This window comes from Bubalus bubalis, chromosome X (assembly GCF_019923935.1).
Source record: "Bubalus bubalis isolate 160015118507 breed Murrah chromosome X, NDDB_SH_1, whole genome shotgun sequence".
Taxonomy (NCBI): domain Eukaryota; kingdom Metazoa; phylum Chordata; class Mammalia; order Artiodactyla; family Bovidae; genus Bubalus; species Bubalus bubalis.
This window is the reverse complement of record NC_059181.1, coordinates 56,096,028-56,118,704: the sequence shown is the minus strand read 5'-3', so window position 1 is coordinate 56,118,704 and position 22,677 is coordinate 56,096,028. Positions and strand designations below refer to the sequence as shown.

The window sequence follows — 22,677 nt, the reverse complement described above, 5'->3', positions numbered from 1 at the left end:
TCAATGACTGTTAAAATCAGTCTTTGGGTAATTAAATCCCTCAGATCTTAAAACCAATATGGACTATTGAATGGCTGCAATAAAGATGATTTGGTTTCTCTTGTGAATAGCAGCTTTTCTTCTTCGTGCTTTTTAAATAACCTTTTTACAACCCCAGTGCAGGGGAACATGACATCTAACAAAAATGCACACATGTTTCTCTTTCACCCTAGCAATCCCACTTCCAGCATTTGGCCCTAAAGATACACCTCCAACAATGTGAAAATATATATGCACAAGGTTATTCACTGCAGCATGATTGATAATTGCAAAATCTTGGCAACAGTACGGAGAAGGCAATGGCACCCCACTCCAGTACTCTTGCCTGGAAAATACCATGGACGGAGGAGCCTGGTAGGCTGCAATCCATGGGGTCGCTAAGAGTTGGGCATGACTGAGTGACTTCACTTTCACACTTTCATGCATTGGAGAAGGAAATGGCAACCCACTCCAGTGTTCTTGCCTGGAGAATCCCAGGGACAGGGGAGCCTGGTGGGCTGCCGTCTATGGGGTCGCACAGAGTCGGACACGACTGAAGCGACTTAGCAGCAGCAGGCAACAGTATGATTTCTTATACATAGACTGGTTGAACAAACTGGTATAGTCACACAACGGAGTCCTAGGTAGCTGCAAAAAGATAGAGGAAGAAAGTTATGGATGGATGAGGAGTGATTTCTAGGACATACTGTTAAGTGGAAAAAAAGCAAAGTACCCAAAAGGATCTATAGTATGCAACCCTTTGTGTAATAAGAAGATGATATAAGAAAACACGTGTAGACTTGCTTACCTTTACCAAAAAGAAACACACAGAGGCGAGTGTTTCATCACGCATTGAAAATGGTTGCCTAGAGGGGTGGGTGGGAGCCAGCTGGAAGGAATGGGACAGAGAAATGACACTTCTTGTTGTCACAACACACTTGTTGATATAGTTCTGACTTTTGAAACCATGTTAATATTTCACATACTTTAAAAAATAAATGAAGTTAACCAGGGTAGGGGAAAATCCTAAAACAGACAGAAACAAGTGAACCTTAATCACATTTCAAACACAGCTTCACTGAAGGGGACCAGGAGGAACAAACCCAAGTAATTTTTTTTAACATCTTAGTTCCCCAAAGTGAAAGTGAAAAATGTTAGTCACTCAGTCATGTCTGTCTCTTTGCGACCCTGTGGACTGTAGCCCACCAGGCTCCTCTGTCCATGGAATTGTCTGGGCAAGAATACTGGAGTGGGTTGCCATTTCCTTCTCCAGGGGCTCTCCCATGCCGTCTGCAGTGACAGTGCAGAGTCCTAATCACTGGGCCACCAGGGAAGTCCCAAACCCAAGCAACTCTTGAACACGTATCCATCAGGCTACAGACAAAAAAGGACTATTAAAAAATACTGACCTCTAGTTGGTAGACTTCTCTTCCACAGTGAATCAGGTTAGTAAATCTGAAACTACTGAATGTGTATTTTAGGGCTGAGCAAATAAGTAAAATTCTTGTGGCTAATGAGAATCAGGGTTCTTACTATTAGAGAAAAGAGTTACAAACAGAAAAGGGAAAGGCTCGGATGAACACTCTGGTGTGTTGGATTGGTATTGTAGATGTCAGGAATTCAAGGATTTGAATATATAAGGAGAAATATAGATGTGTGTATGGATTTACAAACATATGTATATATGGATTCATAACATACACGTGTCTATATTTATATCCTAATTCTGTCCACTGAGAGTGCCTAGAGTCAGCAACATTACAGAAGAAATGAGCACTTTTAGTACCCAGATCTTGGTGTCGTAAGTGCCATTATCCACTAAAAGAAATGAAGCTTCTTGGGAGAAATGGCTGACTCCAGAGTCAGGACTGGGAAAGTACAAGATGAGCCTGAAACCTCTTGATGTGATCTAAAGAACAGATGTGCTCAAAAAATGATGGAGACATGTCAAAAGGACACAGGAGCCAGCTTGAAGAGAACCCCACTGGCCAAAACTAGAAAAATCTGAGCATTAAAATAAAAAATGATAATTCTTTTAAACAAATGATGTTGGGAAAACTGGATATCCACATGCAAAAGAATGAAGTTGGACCATATTGTATACAAAAATTAACTTACAATGGATCAAACATATAAATGTATGGGCTAAAACTATAAAACTCTTGCAAGGAAACAGAGGAGAAAGCTTCATGGCATTGGATTTGGTAATGATTTCTTGGATATGACACCAAAACCACAGGCAACAAAACAAAAAATAGGTAAGTTGGTTATGTCAAAATTAAGAACTCCTGTGCATTGAAGAACACAATCAACAGAATGAAAAGGCAATCCATGGAGTGGGAAAGAATATTTATGAATCATATATCTCTGATAAGGGGCTAATATCCAGAACATACAGAGAACCCTTACAACTCAACAACAACCATTTTAAAATGAGCAAAGGACTTGAATAGACATTTCACCAAAGAATATATATAAATGGGGTCAATAATCACATGAAAAGATTATAAACATCATTAATCATTAGGGAACTACAAGGCAAAACCAAATTGAGATACTACCTCATACTCATTAGGGTGACTACTATAACAATAAATAAATAAAATAGCAAAAAAAAAAAAAAAGGGTTGGTGAGGATAACCTTGTTGGAACTCCTGTGCACTGTAGGTGGGAATATGAAATGATAGTTACTGTGGGAAACAATATGGCAGTTCTTCAGAAAACCAAAAATAGAATTAACAAATGATACAGCAATTCCATGTCTGGACATACAATATGAAAAGAATTGAAAGCAGGGACTCGGAGAGGTATTTATACACCTGTGTGTGTTCATAGTAGCCAAAAGATGGAAGCAACTCAAGCATTCACTGATGGATGAATAGATAAACAAAATGTGGCATATACATACAACAGAATATTATTCAGTCTGAAGAAGGAAGGAGATTCTGACAGATGCTACAATATGGATCAGTCTTGAGGACATTATACTAAGTGAAATAAGCCAGTCACAAAAGGGCAAATACTGCATGATTCCATTTACATGAGTACTTCAGTTCAGTTCAGTTCGGTTGCTCAGTCGTGTCCGACTCTTTGCGACCCCATGAATCACAGCACGCCAGGCCTCCCTGTCCATCACCAACTCCCAGAGTTCACTCAGACTCATGTCCATCGAGTCAGTGATGCCATCCAGCCATCTCATCCTTTGTCGTCCCCTTCTCCTCCTGCCCCCAATCCCTCCCAGCATCAGGGTCTTTTCCAATGAGTCAACTCCTCGCATGAGGTGGTCAAAGTATTGGAGTTTCAGCTTTAGCATCAGTCCTTCCAATGAACACCCAGGACTGATCTCGCTTAGAATGGACTGGTTGGATCTCCTTGCAGTCCAAGGGACTCTCAAGAGTCTTCTCCAATACCACAGTTCACAATTCTTTTGCACTCAGCTTTCTTCACAGTCCAACTCTCATATCCATACATGACCACAGGAAAAACCATAGCCTTGACTAGACGGGCCTTTGTTGGCAAAGTAATGTCTCTGCTTTTGAATATGCTATCTAGGTTGGTCATAACTTTCCTTCCAAGGAGTAAGCATCTTTTAATTTCATGGCTGAAGTCACCATCTGCAGTGATTTTGGAGCCCAGAAAAATAAAGTCTGACAGTGTTTCCACTGTTTCCCCATCTATTTCCCATGAAGTGATGGGACTGGATGCCATGATCTTCGTTTTCTGAATGTTGAGCTTTAAGCCAACTTTTTCACTCTCCTCTTTCACTTTCATCAAGAGGCATTTTAGTTCCTCTTCACTTCCTGCCATAAGGGTTGTGTCATCTGCATATCTGAGGTTATTGATATTTCTTCTGGCAATCTTGATTCCAGCTTGTGCTTCTTCCAGCCCAGCGTTTCTCATGATGTACTCTGCATATAAGTTAAATAAGCAGGGTGACAATATACAGCCTTGACGTACTCCTTTTCCTATTTGGAACCAGTCTGTTGTTCCATGTCCAGTTCTAACTGTTGCTTCCTGACCTGCATATGGGTTTCTCAAGAGGCAGGTCAGGTGGTCTGGTATTCCCATCTATTTCAGAATTTTCCACAGTTTATTGTGATCCACACAGTCAAAAGCTTTGGCATAGTCAATAAAGCAGAAATAGATATTTTTCTGGAACTCTCTTGCGTTTTCAATGATCCAGAGGATGTTGGCAATTTGATCTCTGGTTCCTCTGCCTTTTCTAAAACCAGCTTGAACATCTGGAAGTTCACAGTTCATGTATTGCTGAAGCCTGGCTTGGAGAATTTTGAGCATTACTTTACTAGTGTGTGAGATGAGTGCAATTGTGTGGTAGTTTGAGCATTCTTTGGCATTGCCTTTCTTTGGGATTGGAATGAAAACTGACCTTTCCCAATCCTGTGGCCACTGCTGAGTTATCCAAATTTGCTGGCATACTGAGTGCAGCACTTTCACAGCATCATCTTTCAGAATTTGAAATAGCTCAACTGGAATTCCATCACCTCCACTAGCTTTGTTCATAGTGATGCATCCTAAGGCCCACTTGACTTCACATTCCAGGATGTCTGGCTCTAGGTGAGTGATCACACCATCGTGATTATCTGGGTCGTGAAGATCTTTTTTGTACAGTTCTTCTGTGTATTCTTGCCACCTCTTCTTAATATCTTCTGCTTCTGTTAGGTCCATACCATTTCTGTCCTTTATCGAGCCCATCTTTGCATGAAATGTTCCTTTGGTATCTCTGATTTTCTTGAAGAGATCTCTAGTCTTTCCCATTCTGTTGTTTTCCTCTATTTCTTTGCACTGATCACTGAGGAAGGCTTTCTTATCTCTCTTTGCTATTCTTTGGAACTCTGCATTCAGATGCTTATATCTTTCCTTTTCTCCTTTGCTTTTTGCTTCTCTTCTTTTCACAGCTATTTGTAAGGCCTCCTCAGACAGCCCAAATTCCTAGAAACCGAAAGTAAAATGGTGGTTGTCAGGGGTTGGGGGAAGAAGGAAGAAGGAGTTGGTGTTTAATAGGTATCGAGTTTAACTTTGGAAAGATGAAAAAAGTCCTGGAGATGGATAGTGGTGTTGACTGTACAACACGAATATATTTAATCACTGAACTGTGCACTTAAAATGGTTAAGATGCTAAATTCTATGTTATGTGTATTTTATCACAGTTTAAAAAATTATGCTCAGTGAAAGAAACAAGACACAAAAGATTTGTGATTGTATGACTTCATTTATATGAAATGTTCAGAATAAGCAAATCCAGAAAGAGATTAGTGGTTGCCTAGGGCTCAGGGACAGGAGTGAATGCTAACAGTCATAAGATTTCTTTTGGGGTGATCACCATGTCCTAAAATTAGATTTTGGTGATTTTTGCTTAAGCCTATATAAATATACTATATTCTATATACATATACAGTATTCTTGCCTGGAGAATCCCATGGACAGAGGAGCCTGGTGGGCTACAGTACATGGGGTTGCAAAGAGTCGGACACGACTGAGCGACTTCACTTCACTTCACTTCACCTTTGCATTGTACAACTAACTCAGGTGAATTTTATGGTATGCAAATTTTACCTCAAGCTACTTTTATAACTACAAAACAATAATAACTTTTAACTATTTTAAAATTTTAACCTGTAAATTATGAGTCCCATACTGAAACAAACAAATGAATAAATACATGGAGAAGAAGACAAAGCTCTTTTTCCCAGTAAAATTCCAGTTTGTTCAGTCACTAAGTTGTGTCCAACTCTTTATGACCCCATGAACTGCAGCATGCCAGGCTTCCATGTCCTTCACTCTCTCCTGGAGTTTGCTCAAACTCATGTCCATTGAGTCAGTGATGGCATCCAACTATCTCATCCTCTGTTGCCCCTTTCTCCTCTTACCCTTGATCTTTCCCAGCATCAGAGTTTTTTTTCCATTGAGTCAGCACTTCGCATCAGGTAGCCAAAGTATTGGAGCTTCAGCATCAGTCCTTCCAATGAATATTCAGGGTTGATTTCCTTTAGGATTGACTGGTTTGATCTTCCTGCTGTCCAAGGAACTCTCAAGAGTCTTCTCCATAAGTCTGTTCTTTACATCTGTGTCTCCTTTGGTGCCCTGCATGTAGGATCATCAGTACCATCTTTTTAAATTCCATATATATGCATTAATATACAGTATTTATCTTTCTCTTTCTGACTTACTTCACTCTGTATAATAGGCTCCAGGTTCACTCACCTCATTAGAACTGACTCAAATGCATTCCTTTTTATAGCTGAGTAATGTTCCATTGTGTATATGTACCACAACTTCCTTATCGATTCATTTGCTGATGGACATCTAGGTTGCTTCCATGTCTTAGCTATTGTAAATAGTGCTGCAATGAACATTGGAGTACCTATGTCTCTTTCCATTCTGGTTTCCTCGGGGTGTATGCCCAGCAGTGGGATTGTTGAAAAGAACAGATTTTTGGACTCAGTGGAAGAAGGTGAGCATAGGGTGATTTGAGAGAATAGCATTGAAACATGTACATTACCATATGTAAAATATATGACCAATGTAAGTTTGATGCATGAAGCAGGGCACCCAAAGCTGGTACTCTTGGACAACCCAAAAGGGTAGGGTGGGGAGGGAGGTGAGAGGGGTTTCAGGATGGGGGGACAGGTATACTTGTGGCTGATTCATGTTGATGTATGGCAAAAACCATCACAATATTGTAAAGTAATTATCCTCCAATTAAAATAAATTAATTGAAAACAAAGAAAATGCAAAGAAAAAAAAAAGTCTTCTCAAGCACCACAGTTCAAAAGCCTCAATTCTTCAGCTCTCAGCCTTCTTTATGGTCCAATTCTCACATCCATACATGACTACTGGAAAAAACCATAGCTTTGACTATATGGACCTTTGTCAGCAAAATGATGTCTCTGCTTTTTAATACACTGTCTAGGTTTGTCATTGACCCATCTTTCAAGGGGCAAGTGTCTTTTAATTTCATGGCTGCAGTCACCATCTGCAGTGATTTTGGAGCCCAAGAAAACAAAATCTGCCACTGTTTCTACTTTTTCCCCATCTATTTGCCATGAAGAGATGGGATTGGATGACATGATCTTAGTTTTGTTTTTTTTTAGTGCTGAGTTTCAAGCCAGCTTTTTCACTCTCCTCTTTCACCCTCATCAAGAGGCTCTTTAGTTCCTCTTCACTTTCTGCCATTAGAGTGGTATTATCTGCATATCTGAGGTTGTTGATATTTCTCCCATCAATCTTGATTCCAGCTTGTGATTCATCTAGCCTGGCATTTTGCATGATGTACTCCGCATATAAGTTAAATAAGCAGAGTGACAATATACAGCCTTGACGTACTCCTTTCCTAATTTTGAACCAGTCCACTCTTCCGTGTCTGGTTCTAACTGCTGCTTCTTGACCTGCACACAGGTTTCTCAGTAGACAGGTAAGGTGGTCTGGTATTCCCATCTCATTAAGAATTTTCCACAGTTTGTTGTGATCTACACAATCAAAGGCTTTAGCATAGTCAATGAAGCAGAAGTAGATGTTTTTCTGGAATTCCCTTGCTTTTGCTATGATCCAATGAATGCTGGCAATTTGATCTCTGGTCCCTCTGCCTTTTCTAAATCCAGCTTGTACATCTGGAAGTTCTCAGTTCATGTACTATTGAAGCCTAGCCTGAAGGATTTTGAGCATTACCTTGCTAGTATGTGAAATGAGCACAATTGTGCAGTAGTTTGAACATTCTTTGGCATTGCCTTTCTTTGGGACTGGCTATACATGTATTAATAAAAGAAAATCATCATATCATATCAGATCAGATCAGATCAGTCGCTCAGTCGTGTCCGACTCTTTGCGACCCCATGAATTGCAGCACGCCAGGCCTCCCTGTCCATCACCAACTCCCGGAGTTCACTGAGACTCATGTCCATCGAGTCAGTGATGCCATCCAGCCATCTCATCCTCTGTCGTCCCCTTCTCCTCTTGCCCACAATCCCTCCCAGCATCAGAGTCTTTTCCAATGAGTCAACTCTTCGCATGAGGTGGCCAAAGTACTAGAGTTTCACCTTTAGCATCATTCCCTCCAAAGAAATCCCAGGGCTGATCTCCTTCAGAATGGACTGGTTGGATCTCCTTGCAGTCCAAGGGACTCTCAAGAGTCTTCTCCAACACCACAGTTCAAAAGCATCAATTCTTCGGCGCTCAGCCTTCTTCAAGTCCAACTCTCACATCCATACATGACCACAGGAAAAACCATAGCCTTGACTAGACGAACCTTTGTTGGCAAAGTAATGTCTCTGCTTTTGAATATGCTGTCTAGGTTGGTCATAACTTTCCTTCCAAGGAGTAGCGTCTTTTAATTTCATGGCTGCAGTCACCATCTGCAGTGCCACCATCATAATACTAATTGCTTCAGGCAAGAATCACCAATGGATGCTAAATTGGTGAGTGGAAGTTCTGAGGAAAAATAGGAGAGATACATAATCTCAAAGTATATCCCTACAAGATACTTCTTAATGTTAATTACAAAGGAGAAAGAGTACATTTCGGTGGAGAAACCTGGAAGACAGCACCTTAATTGAATGATCAAAATTAATACCAACATGTCTGAGTTGGTATTAATTAAATGAGTTAACAAATACTTTGTGATTCTGGAGACACTGAGGAGAACACAGCGTCACTGCTGTGGAATTCCTGCCAAAAATGCATAATCCAAATCTAATCTTGAAATAACAGCAGATAAACCCAAATTTAAGGACATTCTTCCAAAGCACTGACCTATGCTCTTCAAAAACATCAAGATCGTGTCAGTTAATGGAAGAGCAAGATGTTGTTCCAGATTGGAAGAAATCCAAAAGACCTGATAAAGGAAGGCAGCTCGTGACCCAGGATTTCCTTTTCCTATAAAACAACAGTATCAGCACACCCACTAGGATGGCTAGACCCAAAAGAGTCAGATAACACAGTGCTTGAGAAGATGTGGAGAAATCGAAACCCTCATACTCTGCTGGTAAGAACGTAAGAAAACGTCCTTGTTTTTAGAAAATTCATACTGAATTTAATTGAAGGGGCATCACATCTGCAACTATGATCAAATACTTTAGAAAAAATTATAGATAGATACAGAGAGAAAAAGAGAAGGAGAGAGAGGAAAAAAATGGTATTATTCTGAGGCTTGGCAATTTTTTTGTTTTTGCCAATCTAATAAGCTAAGGTTATGAGAACTAGACTGCAAAAAAGGCAGAGCACTGAAAAATTGATGCCTTTGGATCCCCCCAAAAGAGGTGACTGGCTTGAGAGGACAATTAAAAGAAAAATCACCCACTTACGGACCTTTATAGTCAAAGCTATGGTTTTTCTAGTAGTCAAATACGGATGTGAGCACTGGACCATAAAGAAGGCTCAGCACTGAAGAATTGATACTTTTGAACTGCGGTTCTGGAGAAGACTCCTAAGAGCCCCTTGGACAGCAAGGAGATCAACAGTCAATCTTAAGGGAAATCAACCCCGAATACTCATTGGAAGGACTGATGCTGACGTTGAAACTCCAGTATTTTGGTCATCTGATGTGAACATCTGACTCATTGGAAAAGTCCATACTGCTGGGGCAGAAGGAGAAGAGGGCATCAGAGGATGAGATGGCTGGATGGCATCAAGGATGCAATGGACATGAATTTGGGCAAACTTCAGGAGATGGTGAGGGACAGAAAGGCCTGGCATGCTGCAGTCGTGGGGTCACAAAGAGTCAGACACGACTGGGTGACTGAACAACAACAATAAGCAAAGAATGAGATCTCTTTGTTTAATTTTCATCTCTTTAATTACAGGGAGACCATTAAAAATGTCCTAGAACCCATAACCCATAATGACTATACAGTTTACAAAGTCTGAGAAATATTTAATGAGTGTCCACTCTCTACTAAGTTCCAGTGGTAAAAATATAAAACATCACATCTAGCAGATATGAAATCATACCTGTTGTTTTAATTTTACAATTCCTTGATAGCTAAAAAGATTCAGTTATCTATTCATATACATATTGGCCATTTCAGGTGTCTTCTGTGAATTACCTATTCATGTCTACTGTCCATTTTCTAGTGCATTGCTTGTCCTTTTCTTATTGATTTGTAGATGCCCTTTATATCTCCTAGAATCTAGAGACTGGTTCTTTGTCACACACATCAAAAGACTAGATGGAAACAATCAAGTCTGTGATGCTCAGGATACACATAGTGAGGACCTTCCAGTTTTAAATGCCAGGTCTTGCAACCAAAGGAAATAGTTCTTGCTTGTGCTGTGGGTCACTGTTGACTTGAGTATGTTTGAAAACTGAGGAAAAAATTAGAATGAAGTCTAATTCACAAAATTTATGGCCTGTATTCTGCTGTTAAGGAAAGGAATGAATAATTCTGCACCTGGCCTGTGTAATTATTCATTACAGTTGACCACTGAACAACTGGGAGGAGTTTAATCTGTGTATAATTCATAGTTGGCCCTCCATACCCATGGTTCCTCCACACACCAGGATTTAAAACACCCACCTATCAGTGGACCACACAGTTCAAACCTGTGCTGTTCAAGGATCAACTGTTAAATACTTTTTATTTGTAATATATGTTATGTGTTTAAACTCTATTTAACGTTATGTTAACATTTTTTAAAGAGAGGAGACATACATTTTTTTTTTCAATTGCCATTGGTATTTCCAAGTAAATAGCTGCTAATCCCACTATTTTGTTTAACAGAAAGGGACACTGAAGCCTGGGGAATGGGCATGGCTTGCCCAGCTCCATACAGGCAGGCATTAATCTGATTAGAACCTGTTTGATTTAGCTCCTCAGGCTAGGGTGGGGTCCAGCTTGACTTTAGCTTTCTTCTTCCTTCCACTTGATAGCTAAATTTGCAATCCGTGCCCAATAAATGCTCCTTTGGAAAAAGGCCCTTAATCAGATTTATGCTTCATAAATCCTCAGAGTTGGTGCAGATAGAGCCCAAATTCAAACCATTGTTGGGGACACTGTTAAGTTAGTCACCAAGTCATGTCTGACTCTTTAGGAGCCCATGGACTGTAGTCCGCCAGGCTCGTCTGTCCATGGGATTTTTCAGGCTAGAATACTGGAGTGGGTTGCCATTTCCTTCTCCAGGAGATCTTCCCCACCCAGGGATCAAACCCGCGTCTCTTATGTCTCCTGCATTGCAGGCGGATTCTTTACCGCTGAGCCACCGGGAAATCGGTGCTCTGTACTAGCCTCCTGGTTCATAGGAAATACTCAGTAGTTGCTGGGGTCACCCTCAATGCAGGAGTGAGTCTGGTGGGGAAGTCAACCTGCAAATCAGTTCTCAATGACAAGCTAAGTGCTCACTGGGAGTCCCTAGGGGAAAGCCTAGGCGCCTAATTCGTGCTCCCAAGTGACACAGTCAGTACTTGTGTTTCTGGCCGGTCTCTGATGGTGGGGAGGGTTGGAAATTCCCATAGTTCCCTCAAAGGATGGGTAAGGAGAGACCTCGGTTTATTTTCCCATCTGTGAAACGGGGGCAAAACAGTGTCACGAAGACGTGCGCGGGTGGGCAGTTTCAGGGGCGAAGCGGATGAGTGGAGGAACGGGCTTTCTCTCCTCCCTCCCCCATCTTTCCCATCTTGGCTTCCACGGTTTAGGAATTTGGTGATTGGACGGTTTCTTCTTGGATGGTCAGAAGACCTCCCGACACGACACTTTAGGGACTGGCACACTAAAAGGTCGGAAAGTTGCGGGAGCCAACGTGCCTCTCTCCTACGCCCTCCGCGCCCTGCTCCACTCAACCTCCAGCTCCTTCCTTCAATCCTCCCGCTCCCCTCCTCCTTCGTCCCCGCCCCGCTCCCGTTCTCTTATTGGCCGACCGGCCCGGCCCGGGATTTAAAGGGCCCGCTCACCGCGCCGCCCTGAGAGCTGCAGCTGGTCCCGGCCTTGCGGCCTGCGGGGGAGGCTGCCGGGAGGAGGCAGCGACGACGCGGCGGCGGCACGTCCCCAGCCCCTTGGACCGCAGCTTCCTTACTGCCAGGTAGGTCCCCGGTGGTGCACGCTCGGCTCTCCAGCTTGCATCCTGAGTCGGCCTCCCCTTGCGGGTCTGCAGTGCGTATGCTAGGGCCCCTTCTCCATCACCTTTCCAACTCCCCCTTCTGCCGTGTCCCTTACCGCCATCTCCACCTCCCTGCAGCCCCCGGGCCTGGGAAGGGCTTTGTTGGCGGCCGGGTGGGGGTGGGATGGGGCGCGCGGGGGATACAGGACACCCCCCACCTCCGTTCAAGGAGAGATGCACACGGTCCCCGAGTGTCACAGGATCTCGCGCTCTGCCCTCCACACAGTGTGACTCTACCTTTCAAACCAGGGAGCCCTTCAATTTGATATACAGGCCTAGAATGTACATCATTCAATCACCATCGGACCCGGACTGTTCCCAGCGTACAAGAACACAGATCCTTCATTCACCTCAGGTCACAGGCTGTGTATGGGCACCCGGGACAACCCCCTCCCCCCACACACACACACACATACACACACAGTTGACGGCTCAGTCTGATGTACCTGACACTTGCACCTTCCCCCCCACCATACCCTAAACTGAAATCTGAGTGCTCAAATCCGTCCCTTGAGCATCATCTCTGCCCCATGGACATCCCAGCTAGCCTCCTCTGTGTCCCTCCTTTGGCAGGTCTATCCATCTGTCCATCCATCCGTGGGGGTCCGCAATGGCCACCTTCAGCCGCCAGGAATTTTTCCAGCAGCTGCTGCAGGGCTGTCTCCTGCCTACTGCCCAGCAGGGCCTTGACCAGATTTGGTTGCTCCTTGCCATATGCCTCGCCTGCCGCCTCCTCTGGAGGCTTGGTAAGTGCCTGCCCCACCATGGGCCACCATGCCAAGCCATATCACACCTGCCACATTTATCCATACCAAGGCCCACTTTATTCTGCCATATCTTGCCAAACCAGGCTCCTATGTGTCCAGCCTACCACATCACACCAGGCTAAGCCCCACTCTACCACCCCACATCCTACTAACCTGGCCACCCCATGCTACATCACACCAAGTCTCATCCTGCCATGCCAAACCATGCCTTTCAGTATCCCTGGGTTCTGGGACTCTTGAAAGCTGAGGTTCTTAAATCTTGGGGTCTTGAAATGCCTACATCCCAAGGTTATAAAATTCTGAAATGCACATGTCACAGGGCTATGGAAAGTACCATGTATCCCAAAGTACCATGTCACGGGGTTTGGGGATTCTGACATGTTGAAATTCTCACATTCTATGCTTCCAAAATGCTGGCATTCTGGATTTCTAGAATCATAATAAGATTTCTGGATTCTAAGATTCTGAAATGTTTCCACAAACCGGGGCATGCCTTTATCTAAAAGATAAGATTCCAAGTCCCCAAGGTTCTTATAGGATGCTGAGAATTTTGGAAATCTGAGACTCAGAAGTTCTACACTTTCTTTTTTCTTGTTCTTTTATCTTAAATGGATGTTTTATTTTTCCCCAGGTTTATCATTTTGAAAAATTTCAAAGTTACTGCAAAGCTAAGTTGAAAGAATAGTACAATGAACACTCATATACGCATCACCTGATTCTCCAACTGTCAACATCCTGCCACATTAGCTCGCTCTATCGATCGCTCGATCATCTTCCTGAATCACTTGAATAACCTGCTGACACTTCACCCCAAATCCTCTTGCATGTGTCCCCCAAGAATAAGGACATCTTCCCCCCACAACCATAGCCTAAAGCATCACCCCTCAGGAAATTTAATCTCAATGCTATAGTGTTATCCAATATAAGTTATTCAGATTTCCTCCAGGGTTCCCAAAATGACCTTTATAGATGTCTCTTTTCTTTAAACCCAAGCCGCCTCCCCAGCTCCCCAAAACCTGCTTTGTGTCACCTGCAATCCCACCACATTCCAACCTCTAAGCCTTTGCCTGAGCTGTAAACTCTGCCCAGGTTGCCCTTCTACCAACCCTCCTCTAGTTCCCTATCATGTTCTCTCTTTCTTTCACCCAAAGGGTTGCCATCCTACCTGAAGCATGCAAGCACCGTGGCAGGCGGCTTCTTCAGCCTCTACCACTTCTTCCAGCTGCACATGGTTTGGGTCGTGCTGCTCAGCCTCCTGTGCTACCTCGTGCTGTTCCTCTGCCGACATTCTTCCCATCGGGGTGTCTTCCTCTCCGTCACCATCCTCATCTACCTGCTTATGGGGTATGGGCGTGAGTCTTCATCCCTGTACCATCAGCAGAAGAGTGGGTGGGGGTGGGTGGGTCCCCAGGGCACCCCTCATGAGACTGTCCAGGGCAGGGAGGGCATAGGATGTTTCTGGAGGTGGTGGAAATCTGGGAGGCTTGTTCTTTCCAGAGGGCTACCCTGGACAGGTGGCACTTGAGCTCCCCCTGGAGGAGGGAGCCCTGGAGAACTCTTCCTCCATGAGGTTGTGCAGGGCAGGGAAAATATGCTGTCTCTGCACCTTGGTTTCCCCCCTTTGCGGTGTCTGAGGCCAGGGGAGTCATAGGGCCAAGATCACCACCTTTTTCCTCAGTGAGATGCACATGGTGGATACCGTGACATGGCACAAGATGCGAGGTAGGCAGCCCTGGCTCTGTCCCCTGCCCCAGCCCTCCAGCCCCACTCCACCTCTCCTAAATCCCCCCACCCTGTCTCTTTCCTTCCCCATGCTTCTCCCTCATCTGCCTAGCTCACTGGACACGCAGCCCTCAGACTCCCCTCACGTCTGTGTTTCTCTCTACCATGCCTCTTCCCCCACCCCATCTGTCTGTCCCATCTCATGTCCGTGCCTGACTCTCTATAGAGTCAGAACATCTGCCAGTCCTGGGCCCACCTGCTCAACTGCCTGTCTGACCCTGTGCCCACTCTCCACCCTTGCACTCTTCTTTCCTACCACCTTTCACCTGGTGATCCCCACATCCCCCCATGGCTACCTGCTCTCTTCTCATCCACTTGACCATGGGCACCACATGTAGGGGCCCAGATGATCGTGGCCATGAAGGCGGTGTCTCTGGGCTTCGACCTGGACAGGGGCGAGGTGGGCGCAGTGCCCTCGCCTGTGGAGTTCATGGGCTACCTCTACTTCGTGGGCACCATCGTGTTCGGGCCCTGGATATCCTTCCACAGCTACCTACAGGCCGTCCAAGGTCGCCCACTGGTGAGGCCCTGGGTAGACAGGTGGGCAGGGACCGTGGGAGCCACCATGAGGCAGTGTTCATGGAGCCTTGATTCCCATAGAGCCGCCGATGGCTGCAGAAGGTGGCCCGGAGCCTGGCGCTGGCCCTGCTGTGCCTTGTGCTGTCCACCTGTGTGGGGCCCTACCTCTTCCCGTACTTCATTCCCCTTGATGGTGACCGCCTCCTTCGCAAGTGAGCACAGCCTTCGAGGCCTCTGCCCGGCAGTGAGGGGGTTGGGGAGGGACCTGGGGTCTCCCCAGCTCTGAGCTTGTCTCTTAATGCTTCTATCTGTCTTCTGTTACTACAGCAAGAAACGCAAAGTCAGGTAAATGAGGGCAGGTGCTGAGGGCAAGTGGGGCTGACTCGGGGGTGGGGGCATAGTCTGTAACTGATTGGTTCTGTGAGTCTGAGACTGTCTGATCATCTACCCAGTGACTAGACAGAGATTGAGTGTTTGTCTGAGGCTTTGGTTTGACCATGATTGGCCCTATAACTCCATGTACAGTAGATACTCCATTACATACTGTACCTGTCTGTCCATCTGTTCTGCTATTCCACCATTAGAATCAAGTTATATGAGTGCAATAGAGAGCAACAGATATGTGTTGGTTGGCGATGCTGACCTGTCTGTGACACTGGCTAGAGGTGTGTATGGGTTTCTGCCTGTCAGCCAGGGACTCCTTGTGTGGGACTGGAGTTCTGGCTGGCTGGCTGGCTGTGCGGTTGTCTGTGATGGGAGCATGTAGCTGTCACTAGATAGGCTAAACCTGGCTTGTCTCTAACTGTGGCTGGGAATGGATCTGTGGCATGTTGTGTGTGTGTCTGTGATGATTCTGCCTATGGATCTGCCTTCTCTGGCTCTTCAGTATTGTCCAACGGAGGGGCAGGACTGACCATCCACCTCTGGTGTGACTAGGATTTCATCCAGCTCTTTGATTACATGAACTTCTCCCCTCCTTACTGGCTGCTGATTGTGTCTGATGCTGAATGAGGCTCTGAAAGGTGGGATGACTTGCCCACTGTCACCCAACTACAGCCAGACATTAATCCCAGGCCTGAATCCAGAACCTACGCTTTTTCCAGTGGAAGATGTTTCCTGTCTTTGACCATGTCTGATTGTACAACTGACAGGATGACTGTCTTAAGTGTAGAATTGTTTATGTGTACATAACTGGGTGCTTGACAATCTCTGAGCCTAACTAAAGGACTTCCGTGTGTCTTATGGTCACTGAATCTGGTCAGAGAGCTGGGAGTCTGATAGTATGTGTGTCTGCCCATGTAGCTGTGAGATCAGCCTCTAACAGTGGCTGGGTCTGGATGTCTGGCCAGGTGAGGCGGTGGGACCATGTCATATCATAGAGCAGCTCACACATCAATTTGAGCCACCTGAAACTAACCAACAGAGCATGGAAGGATGGATGTGTGTGACTATCATAGCATGACTGTCACCTCTTTTGCTGCCATGTTTCTGTCTGTCTTGTCAATGAACAACTCAGACCAGCTTCCAGGGCCTCTCTGACTCTCTTTCCTTTCTTCTCTGCTGCCTTCCTGACCCCTAGGGGCACCATGGTAAGGTGAGTCTGCGGAGTGGGGCCAGGGATGCTGGCAATTGGGGGGTGTCACGCCTGGACCTGGGCATGATGCCTCTCTCTCTGGCTCCTTTTCCCCCAGGTGGCTGCGAGCCTACGAGAGTGCTGTCTCCTTCCACTTCAGCAACTACTTTGTGGGCTTTCTGTCCGAAGCCACGGCCACGTTGGCAGGGGCCGGCTTCACCGAGGAGAAGGATCACCTGGAATGGTGGGGAGGGCTGGGGGGCTCCATCTCCCACAGGGTGCTGCCTAGAGGAGCATCAGGGAGGAGGGGGGATGCTCCCAGGGGAGGGAACAACTAAGAACAAAAGTGTGACTCTCAGGTGGGTTAAATCCCAAATAAGTTTGCGTGTCTCTTTTGCCCACAGGGACCTGACAGTCTCTAAGCCACTGAATGTGGAGCTGCCCCGGTCCATGGTGGAAGTTGTCACAAGCTGGAACCTGCCCATGTCTTATTGGCTAAATAACTGTGAGTCACAAAGTCATCACTCCAAGAGGGTTGGCAGTCAACCCACACCCCTTTTCACATTCATACAACAAGTTGAAGATAGTAGGGACCAAAAAACCTCCCAAACAACTTCTGTCCTTGTGGAGTTGACATTTTTGTTGGGGGGAGCAGTATAATTTTAAAAAAGACACAGTAGTTCAGGTGGTGATATGTGCTGTGGTAAGAAAAATAGAGAGAAGCTGAAGATGATCTGGGAGTGTTAGGGGTGTGTGGGTGGGAGTAGATGCAATTTTAAATAAATCAACCAGAGCAAGTCTCCCTGAGGAGCCAGTCTGAGCAAAGACCTAGAGGTGAGAAAGCAATCAATGCAAATATGCATGGGAGAAATGTAACAGAAGGCAGCGACAGCAGTGCACAGGCCCTGAGGCAGGTGTGTACCTGGCACATTTGAGGCGCAGTGAGGAGACGGAGCAGAGGGAGCAAGGGGATGAGCGGCAGGAGGTGAGGTCTAAGAGGTGACAGAGCCTGGTCCTATAGGGTCTCTCTGGCCATGGGGAGGACTTTGGCTTTTTCTCTGAGAGAGACAGAGCAGGGGTATGAGCAGAGGAGGGCCACGGGCTGCCTTGGCCTGTTGTAACAGGATTCTCTGGCTATTGTGAGGAAAGACAGGGTGTTGAGGAGGGCAGCAGTGGAAATGGAGAAGTCAAATTCTGGATAAACTCCAAAGCTGGAACTGACAGAATATGCTAAGCGTTTGGTTATGAGAGTCAGGGGAGAAGCAGATCAAAGGTGATAGTGAGGCTTTTGGTCCTGATGAATTGGAAGGGTTTAGTTGACATTGGCCACACTTGGAAAGACTATAAGAGGAACAGGTTGGGAGGGATAATCAGGAGCTAAGTTTTAGATAATGTGAAATTGGAGGCCATTATAGAGAGACTTCATCCTGGGGGCCCGGAGAGGTTGTGGGTATCCTCACCCTGCCCTAATGGCCCCCCAGGAAGGGCAGGGGAAAAGCTTAGGAGACTCTTGCCCCACCTCTCCCCACCCCCCGTAGATGTTTTCAAGAATGCTCTCCACCTGGGGACCTTCTCAGCCGTGCTGGTCACCTATGCAGCAAGCGCCCTCTTGCACGTGAGCAGAGCAGAGTGGGATCAGGATGGTAGCTGGGTGGGGGTGGTGGGGCCTCCTGCTCACTCACCTCACTGCCCCCAACCCCACCCCAGGGCTTCAGCTTCCACCTGGCTGCAGTACTGCTGTCCCTGGCATTTATCACTTACGTGGAGCATGGTGAGTGCAGAACCCAACCCAACAGATGGGATGGGTGGCTGGTGTTGGTTGGTGGTGGGCTGGAACCACTGTCACCTGAGGCTAACCTGACAGTCTTACCTTCCCCTTCCCCGCATCTGCCCTAGTTCTCCGAAAGCGCCTGGCTCGGATTCTCAGTGCCTGCGTCTTATCAAAACGGTGCCCACCAGACTGTTCACACCAGCATCGCTTGGTGAGGATTCAGCCTAGGCAGCCTTGTGGTCAACTCCCCCCATTAAAAATTATTTCTCTTTCCATCTTATATCTATCTCATGGTGCCCAGCTTTCTCTTCCAGTCCTGAACCATGTTCATAACCTCACCTCTATTCACAGGCATCCATCTCTCTAATAAGAATGTATCAAGCAACTGCTGTATACCCACCTAGCGTTTATTTTCCCAATGAACATCTGTTGAACACCTCCTGGTACCCGGCATTGTTCTAGGTGCTGGAGACACAGTGATGAACAAAATAAACCAAAATTTCAGCCCTCTGGGACAAACATTTTAACAGGGGAGACAGTAAATAAAAAATAAGTCAGTTAAGTGTAGTAGCTTGTTAGGTTGTGATTAGTGCCAAGGAGAAAATACATAAGGGAAGGGGAGAGGGAAGTATCAGGGATGAGTGGTTTCAAGTTTAAGTGGAGAAGTGACTTTTGAGTTCTTTAACTGAAGGAGGTAAGGAGGGGGAGCATTTTGGGCAAAGGGAACAACCAGAGTAAAGGCTTCGAGATGGGAGAGTGCCTGAAATATTTGAGGAATAGTGAGGAGGCCAGGATGGCTTGAGCAGAGTGAGTCAGAGGGGGAGAGGTGGGCCCTATAGGTCATAGTAGCGATTTGCTTTGGTTTGTGTCTTTTTTTTCCTCATTCTTTTGGCAACAAGAAGTATGGAGAATGTCAGATTTGCCTCTAACCAGCCAGCCAATGTTTATCACCATAAACCCCCAACTCAAAGCCCCACCCATCACTCTTCCTCCTCTGCCTGAATGCTTGAATCTCCCCCAATTTGGACATTCTCAAGCTAACAGTATCCTCATCCTTGGATACCCCTTGAGCTCCAGGAGGATCAGAACCATCTCTTTCCTACTCTGGCAGGGGGGGTGCCCTGGACATCCTTATTCCTGTGCCTAGAGTGTTTCCCTCGGAGAAGGCAATGGCAACCCACTCTAGTACTCTTGCCTGGAAAATTCTATGGACGGAGGAGCCTGGTAGGCTGCAGTCCATGGGGTTGCAAAGAGTCAGACATGACTGAAGCGACATAGCAGCAGCAGCAGCAGAGTGTTTCCCCGGGAGCACCTGCCCAGGTGGGATTGGAGGACAGTGATTAGGTCCAGCTGCCAGGCTTATCCATCTGTCTTCCACAGGGCCTGGGGGTGCGAGCCTTAAACCTGTTCTTTGGGGCCCTGGCCATCTTCCACCTAGCCTACCTGGGCTCCCTGTTTGATGTTGATGTGGACGACACCACAGAGGAACAGGTAAGGTGGCCCGGGGATGGGGGGACCCTGGGCTGGGGGTCACCCAGGGATGTGCTACCTGCTCATCAGAACCATAAGAACAAAGGTGTGGAGGACAAGGCATGAGGACCTTGTGTCCAGTGTCTCCAGTTTGTGTAACCACTGCTCCTTTGTCCTTCTCTCCCATTGTCCCTCTGGTTGATTGATACTGTTGGGTCTTTTACTTGGATAAAGTGTGCAAAATATGTTTATTTTACTTATAAAATTTATTTTCTATAGATAGAATATAAAATCTGAGTTTTCCTTTTTTAAAAGTTAATTATTTCATCATATTGTTACTTAGGTAGAACTCGCAAGTTTTCTTTATTTAATTTGTTAAAAATAGTTTTACTTATATTGATTGTGCAAATCCTGGATTCTACTTTAAAAGTGTATGTTAAAATGTATATACTGTTTTTATTCAGGTAGAGTGTGCACATTCCAGATTTTACTCCTCTTTAAATGAAAAACAATTTGAAAGTAATGTTTATTTATATGGCACTAACAGGATCCAGGTTTTGCTTCTCTTTTTTTTTTTTGGCCGCACCAGGCATCTTGCGGGATCTTAGTTCCCTGACCAGGAATTGAACCCTGGGCCACCACAGTGAAAGGACCTAGTCCTAACCACTGGACTACCAGGAATTCCCTTAGTTCAATTTTTAATTGAAAATAAAACTTTATGTTTTATATTTTGTCATTAAAAAACAATTTTTGATTTTTCATTCAGGTTGAATGTGTAAAATCTGGGTTTTGCTTCTTTTTAAATAAAATTGTTGGTTTTTTATTAAAACTTTAAAAAATAGTTAATACAGGAAATTCCCTGGCAGTCCAGTGGTTAGCACATGGCACTTTCACTGCTGGGGCCCAGGTTCAATCCCTGGTCAGGGTACTAAGGTCCTGCAATCCTCAAGGCACAGCTAAAAAAAAAAAATAGTTAATGCATATCGCATGGTTCAGACACCAAACAGTGTACAAGATATTCAGGGGAAAGTCTTATTCCTACCGTCTTACATCCATCCTCTTATGGGTACCCACTTTTGTTCATTGTATTGAACTATTCTTCTAAAATATAAGCATAATAAGCAGATATAAAAAATATATTTTTAATTCCCTCCCCCTGGTTTTTACCCTAAAGGTAACACATGAATGACACTGTGCTGCATGTTGCTCTTTTCACATAATTCCTGAAAACTTCCCACATTAACACACAGAGTAGGGACTTCCTTGGTCCAGTGGCTAAGACCCTGAGCTCCCAATGCAATGGGCCTGGGTTTGATCCCCATTCAGGGAACTAGATCCCGCATACCACAACTAACACCTGGCACAGCCAAATAAATAATTTTTTTAAAAAGACACAGAGTATCCTCATTCATTTTTTCCATTGTGATATAATATAGTTTGTCCCTTATCAGTGAACACCCAGGTGATTTTCCACTCCTTTTCTATAGTAAGTAATGCTACAGCAAGTAATAACGTCACATCCATGTGGATTCACAGAGGAGCAGCCAGAACTGTAGGATCTAGTCTTGATAGCAATGGAGAAGTTACCTTTTCACCCTCCCACCAGCAGTGTGTGATCGTGCTTGTCACAACAATAACAGAGTGCCTCTCACACTTCACAGATATGTTTGTCAGTTTGAGTGGAAGGATGATGCATGAGGCTGAGTATCTTTTGATATGTTTAAGAGCGATTTCATTTTTTTTCCTTTTCTGAAAATGGCCTACTCACCTCCTTTGCTAATGTCTGTCTTTTTAAAAACTCAATTTCTAGGAACTCTTTATATATAAGGGAGAGTACAGGTCAGAGAGTGGGATCGCCTTGTCTCATATTTAAATTTTTAAAATAGGAGAAAACACAAAAGAAAAAAGACTAAGTCTGCTTACCTTTCATATGTACTCAATCTCTTCTCTGGGGCCTCACTCAGGGTTGCAGTGGAGTCACAGAAACATCCTTGAGCAAAGGATGGGTTTTCCTGAGATCTTTATTCTTGCTGAGTGGGACCAACCATCACCTCTTTCCCACAGGGCTACGGCATGGCATACACTGTCCACAAATGGTCAGAGCTCAGCTGGGCCAGTCACTGGGTCACTTTTGGATGCTGGATCTTCTACCGTCTCATAGGCTGAGACACATCTGTGGACCATCACAAGCTCCCTCAAGACCCCTCCTCAGGGTGCCAGCTCTGATGGGTGATGAGGGAAGGCCCTCTAATTCTTGACCCTCTCTCCATCCTTGACCCCTCTCAACACCCATACACAAACACACACACACACCATTTCCATGCCTGTCAATCCCCACCCCACCACAAGGCGGGAAGGGAGTGGTCCCTCCTGGGACCTAGGGGTGGGGGATGCTTGGGGAAGCAGAGAGGGGGAGATCCAGGGCCTCCCCGCCTTCCTTGTCCCTTTTTATACAGTTTGTTATTATCAAATAAAAGTAGAAAATATACAAAAGCCTCTTTCTTCACTGCTCAGTGGGGAATAGAAATGAATTAGGAAGGGGACACAGCATGGATAAAGGTTTGGAAGCTAGAAACCATGAAGAGGGAGGTTGTGATTGGTTTGTAGTTCATTTATTATCTTTCATGATTGAATGATGAGCCTGAGGATAGTACTGCTAGATTTGAGTGGGA

The 22,677-nt window shown here is 45.3% G+C and overlaps 1 protein-coding gene across 5 annotated transcripts in view; it reads left to right on the top strand.

The window, feature by feature from the left end:
* PORCN (porcupine O-acyltransferase) overlaps positions 1-22,493 on the top strand; it is a 33,779-nt gene extending 11,286 nt beyond the window's left edge. The window contains exons 2-17 of one of the 5 annotated variants that reach the window (XM_044937568.2): positions 11,663-12,045; positions 12,397-12,478; positions 12,697-12,869; positions 14,042-14,234; positions 14,569-14,612; positions 15,011-15,192; positions 15,273-15,403; positions 15,519-15,536; positions 16,771-16,785; positions 16,883-17,008; positions 17,169-17,269; positions 18,303-18,379; positions 18,472-18,535; positions 18,661-18,746; positions 19,916-20,026; positions 22,070-22,493. In XM_044937568.2, the coding sequence (XP_044793503.1) occupies positions 12,734-12,869; positions 14,042-14,234; positions 14,569-14,612; positions 15,011-15,192; positions 15,273-15,403; positions 15,519-15,536; positions 16,771-16,785; positions 16,883-17,008; positions 17,169-17,269; positions 18,303-18,379; positions 18,472-18,535; positions 18,661-18,746; positions 19,916-20,026; positions 22,070-22,171 (1,386 nt within the window). In that variant the 5' untranslated portion in view covers positions 11,663-12,045; positions 12,397-12,478; positions 12,697-12,733 and the 3' untranslated portion in view covers positions 22,172-22,493. Of the gene's footprint in view, positions 1-11,545; positions 12,046-12,396; positions 12,479-12,696; positions 12,870-14,041; positions 14,235-14,568; positions 14,613-15,010; positions 15,193-15,272; positions 15,404-15,518; positions 15,537-16,770; positions 16,786-16,882; positions 17,009-17,168; positions 17,270-18,302; positions 18,380-18,471; positions 18,536-18,660; positions 18,747-19,915; positions 20,027-22,069 lie in introns of those variants that run through there. The other 4 variants (XM_044937567.2, XM_006045671.4, XM_044937569.2 and 1 more) reach the window with 4 other exon arrangements.
* Positions 22,494-22,677: the final 184 nt, after the last annotated feature.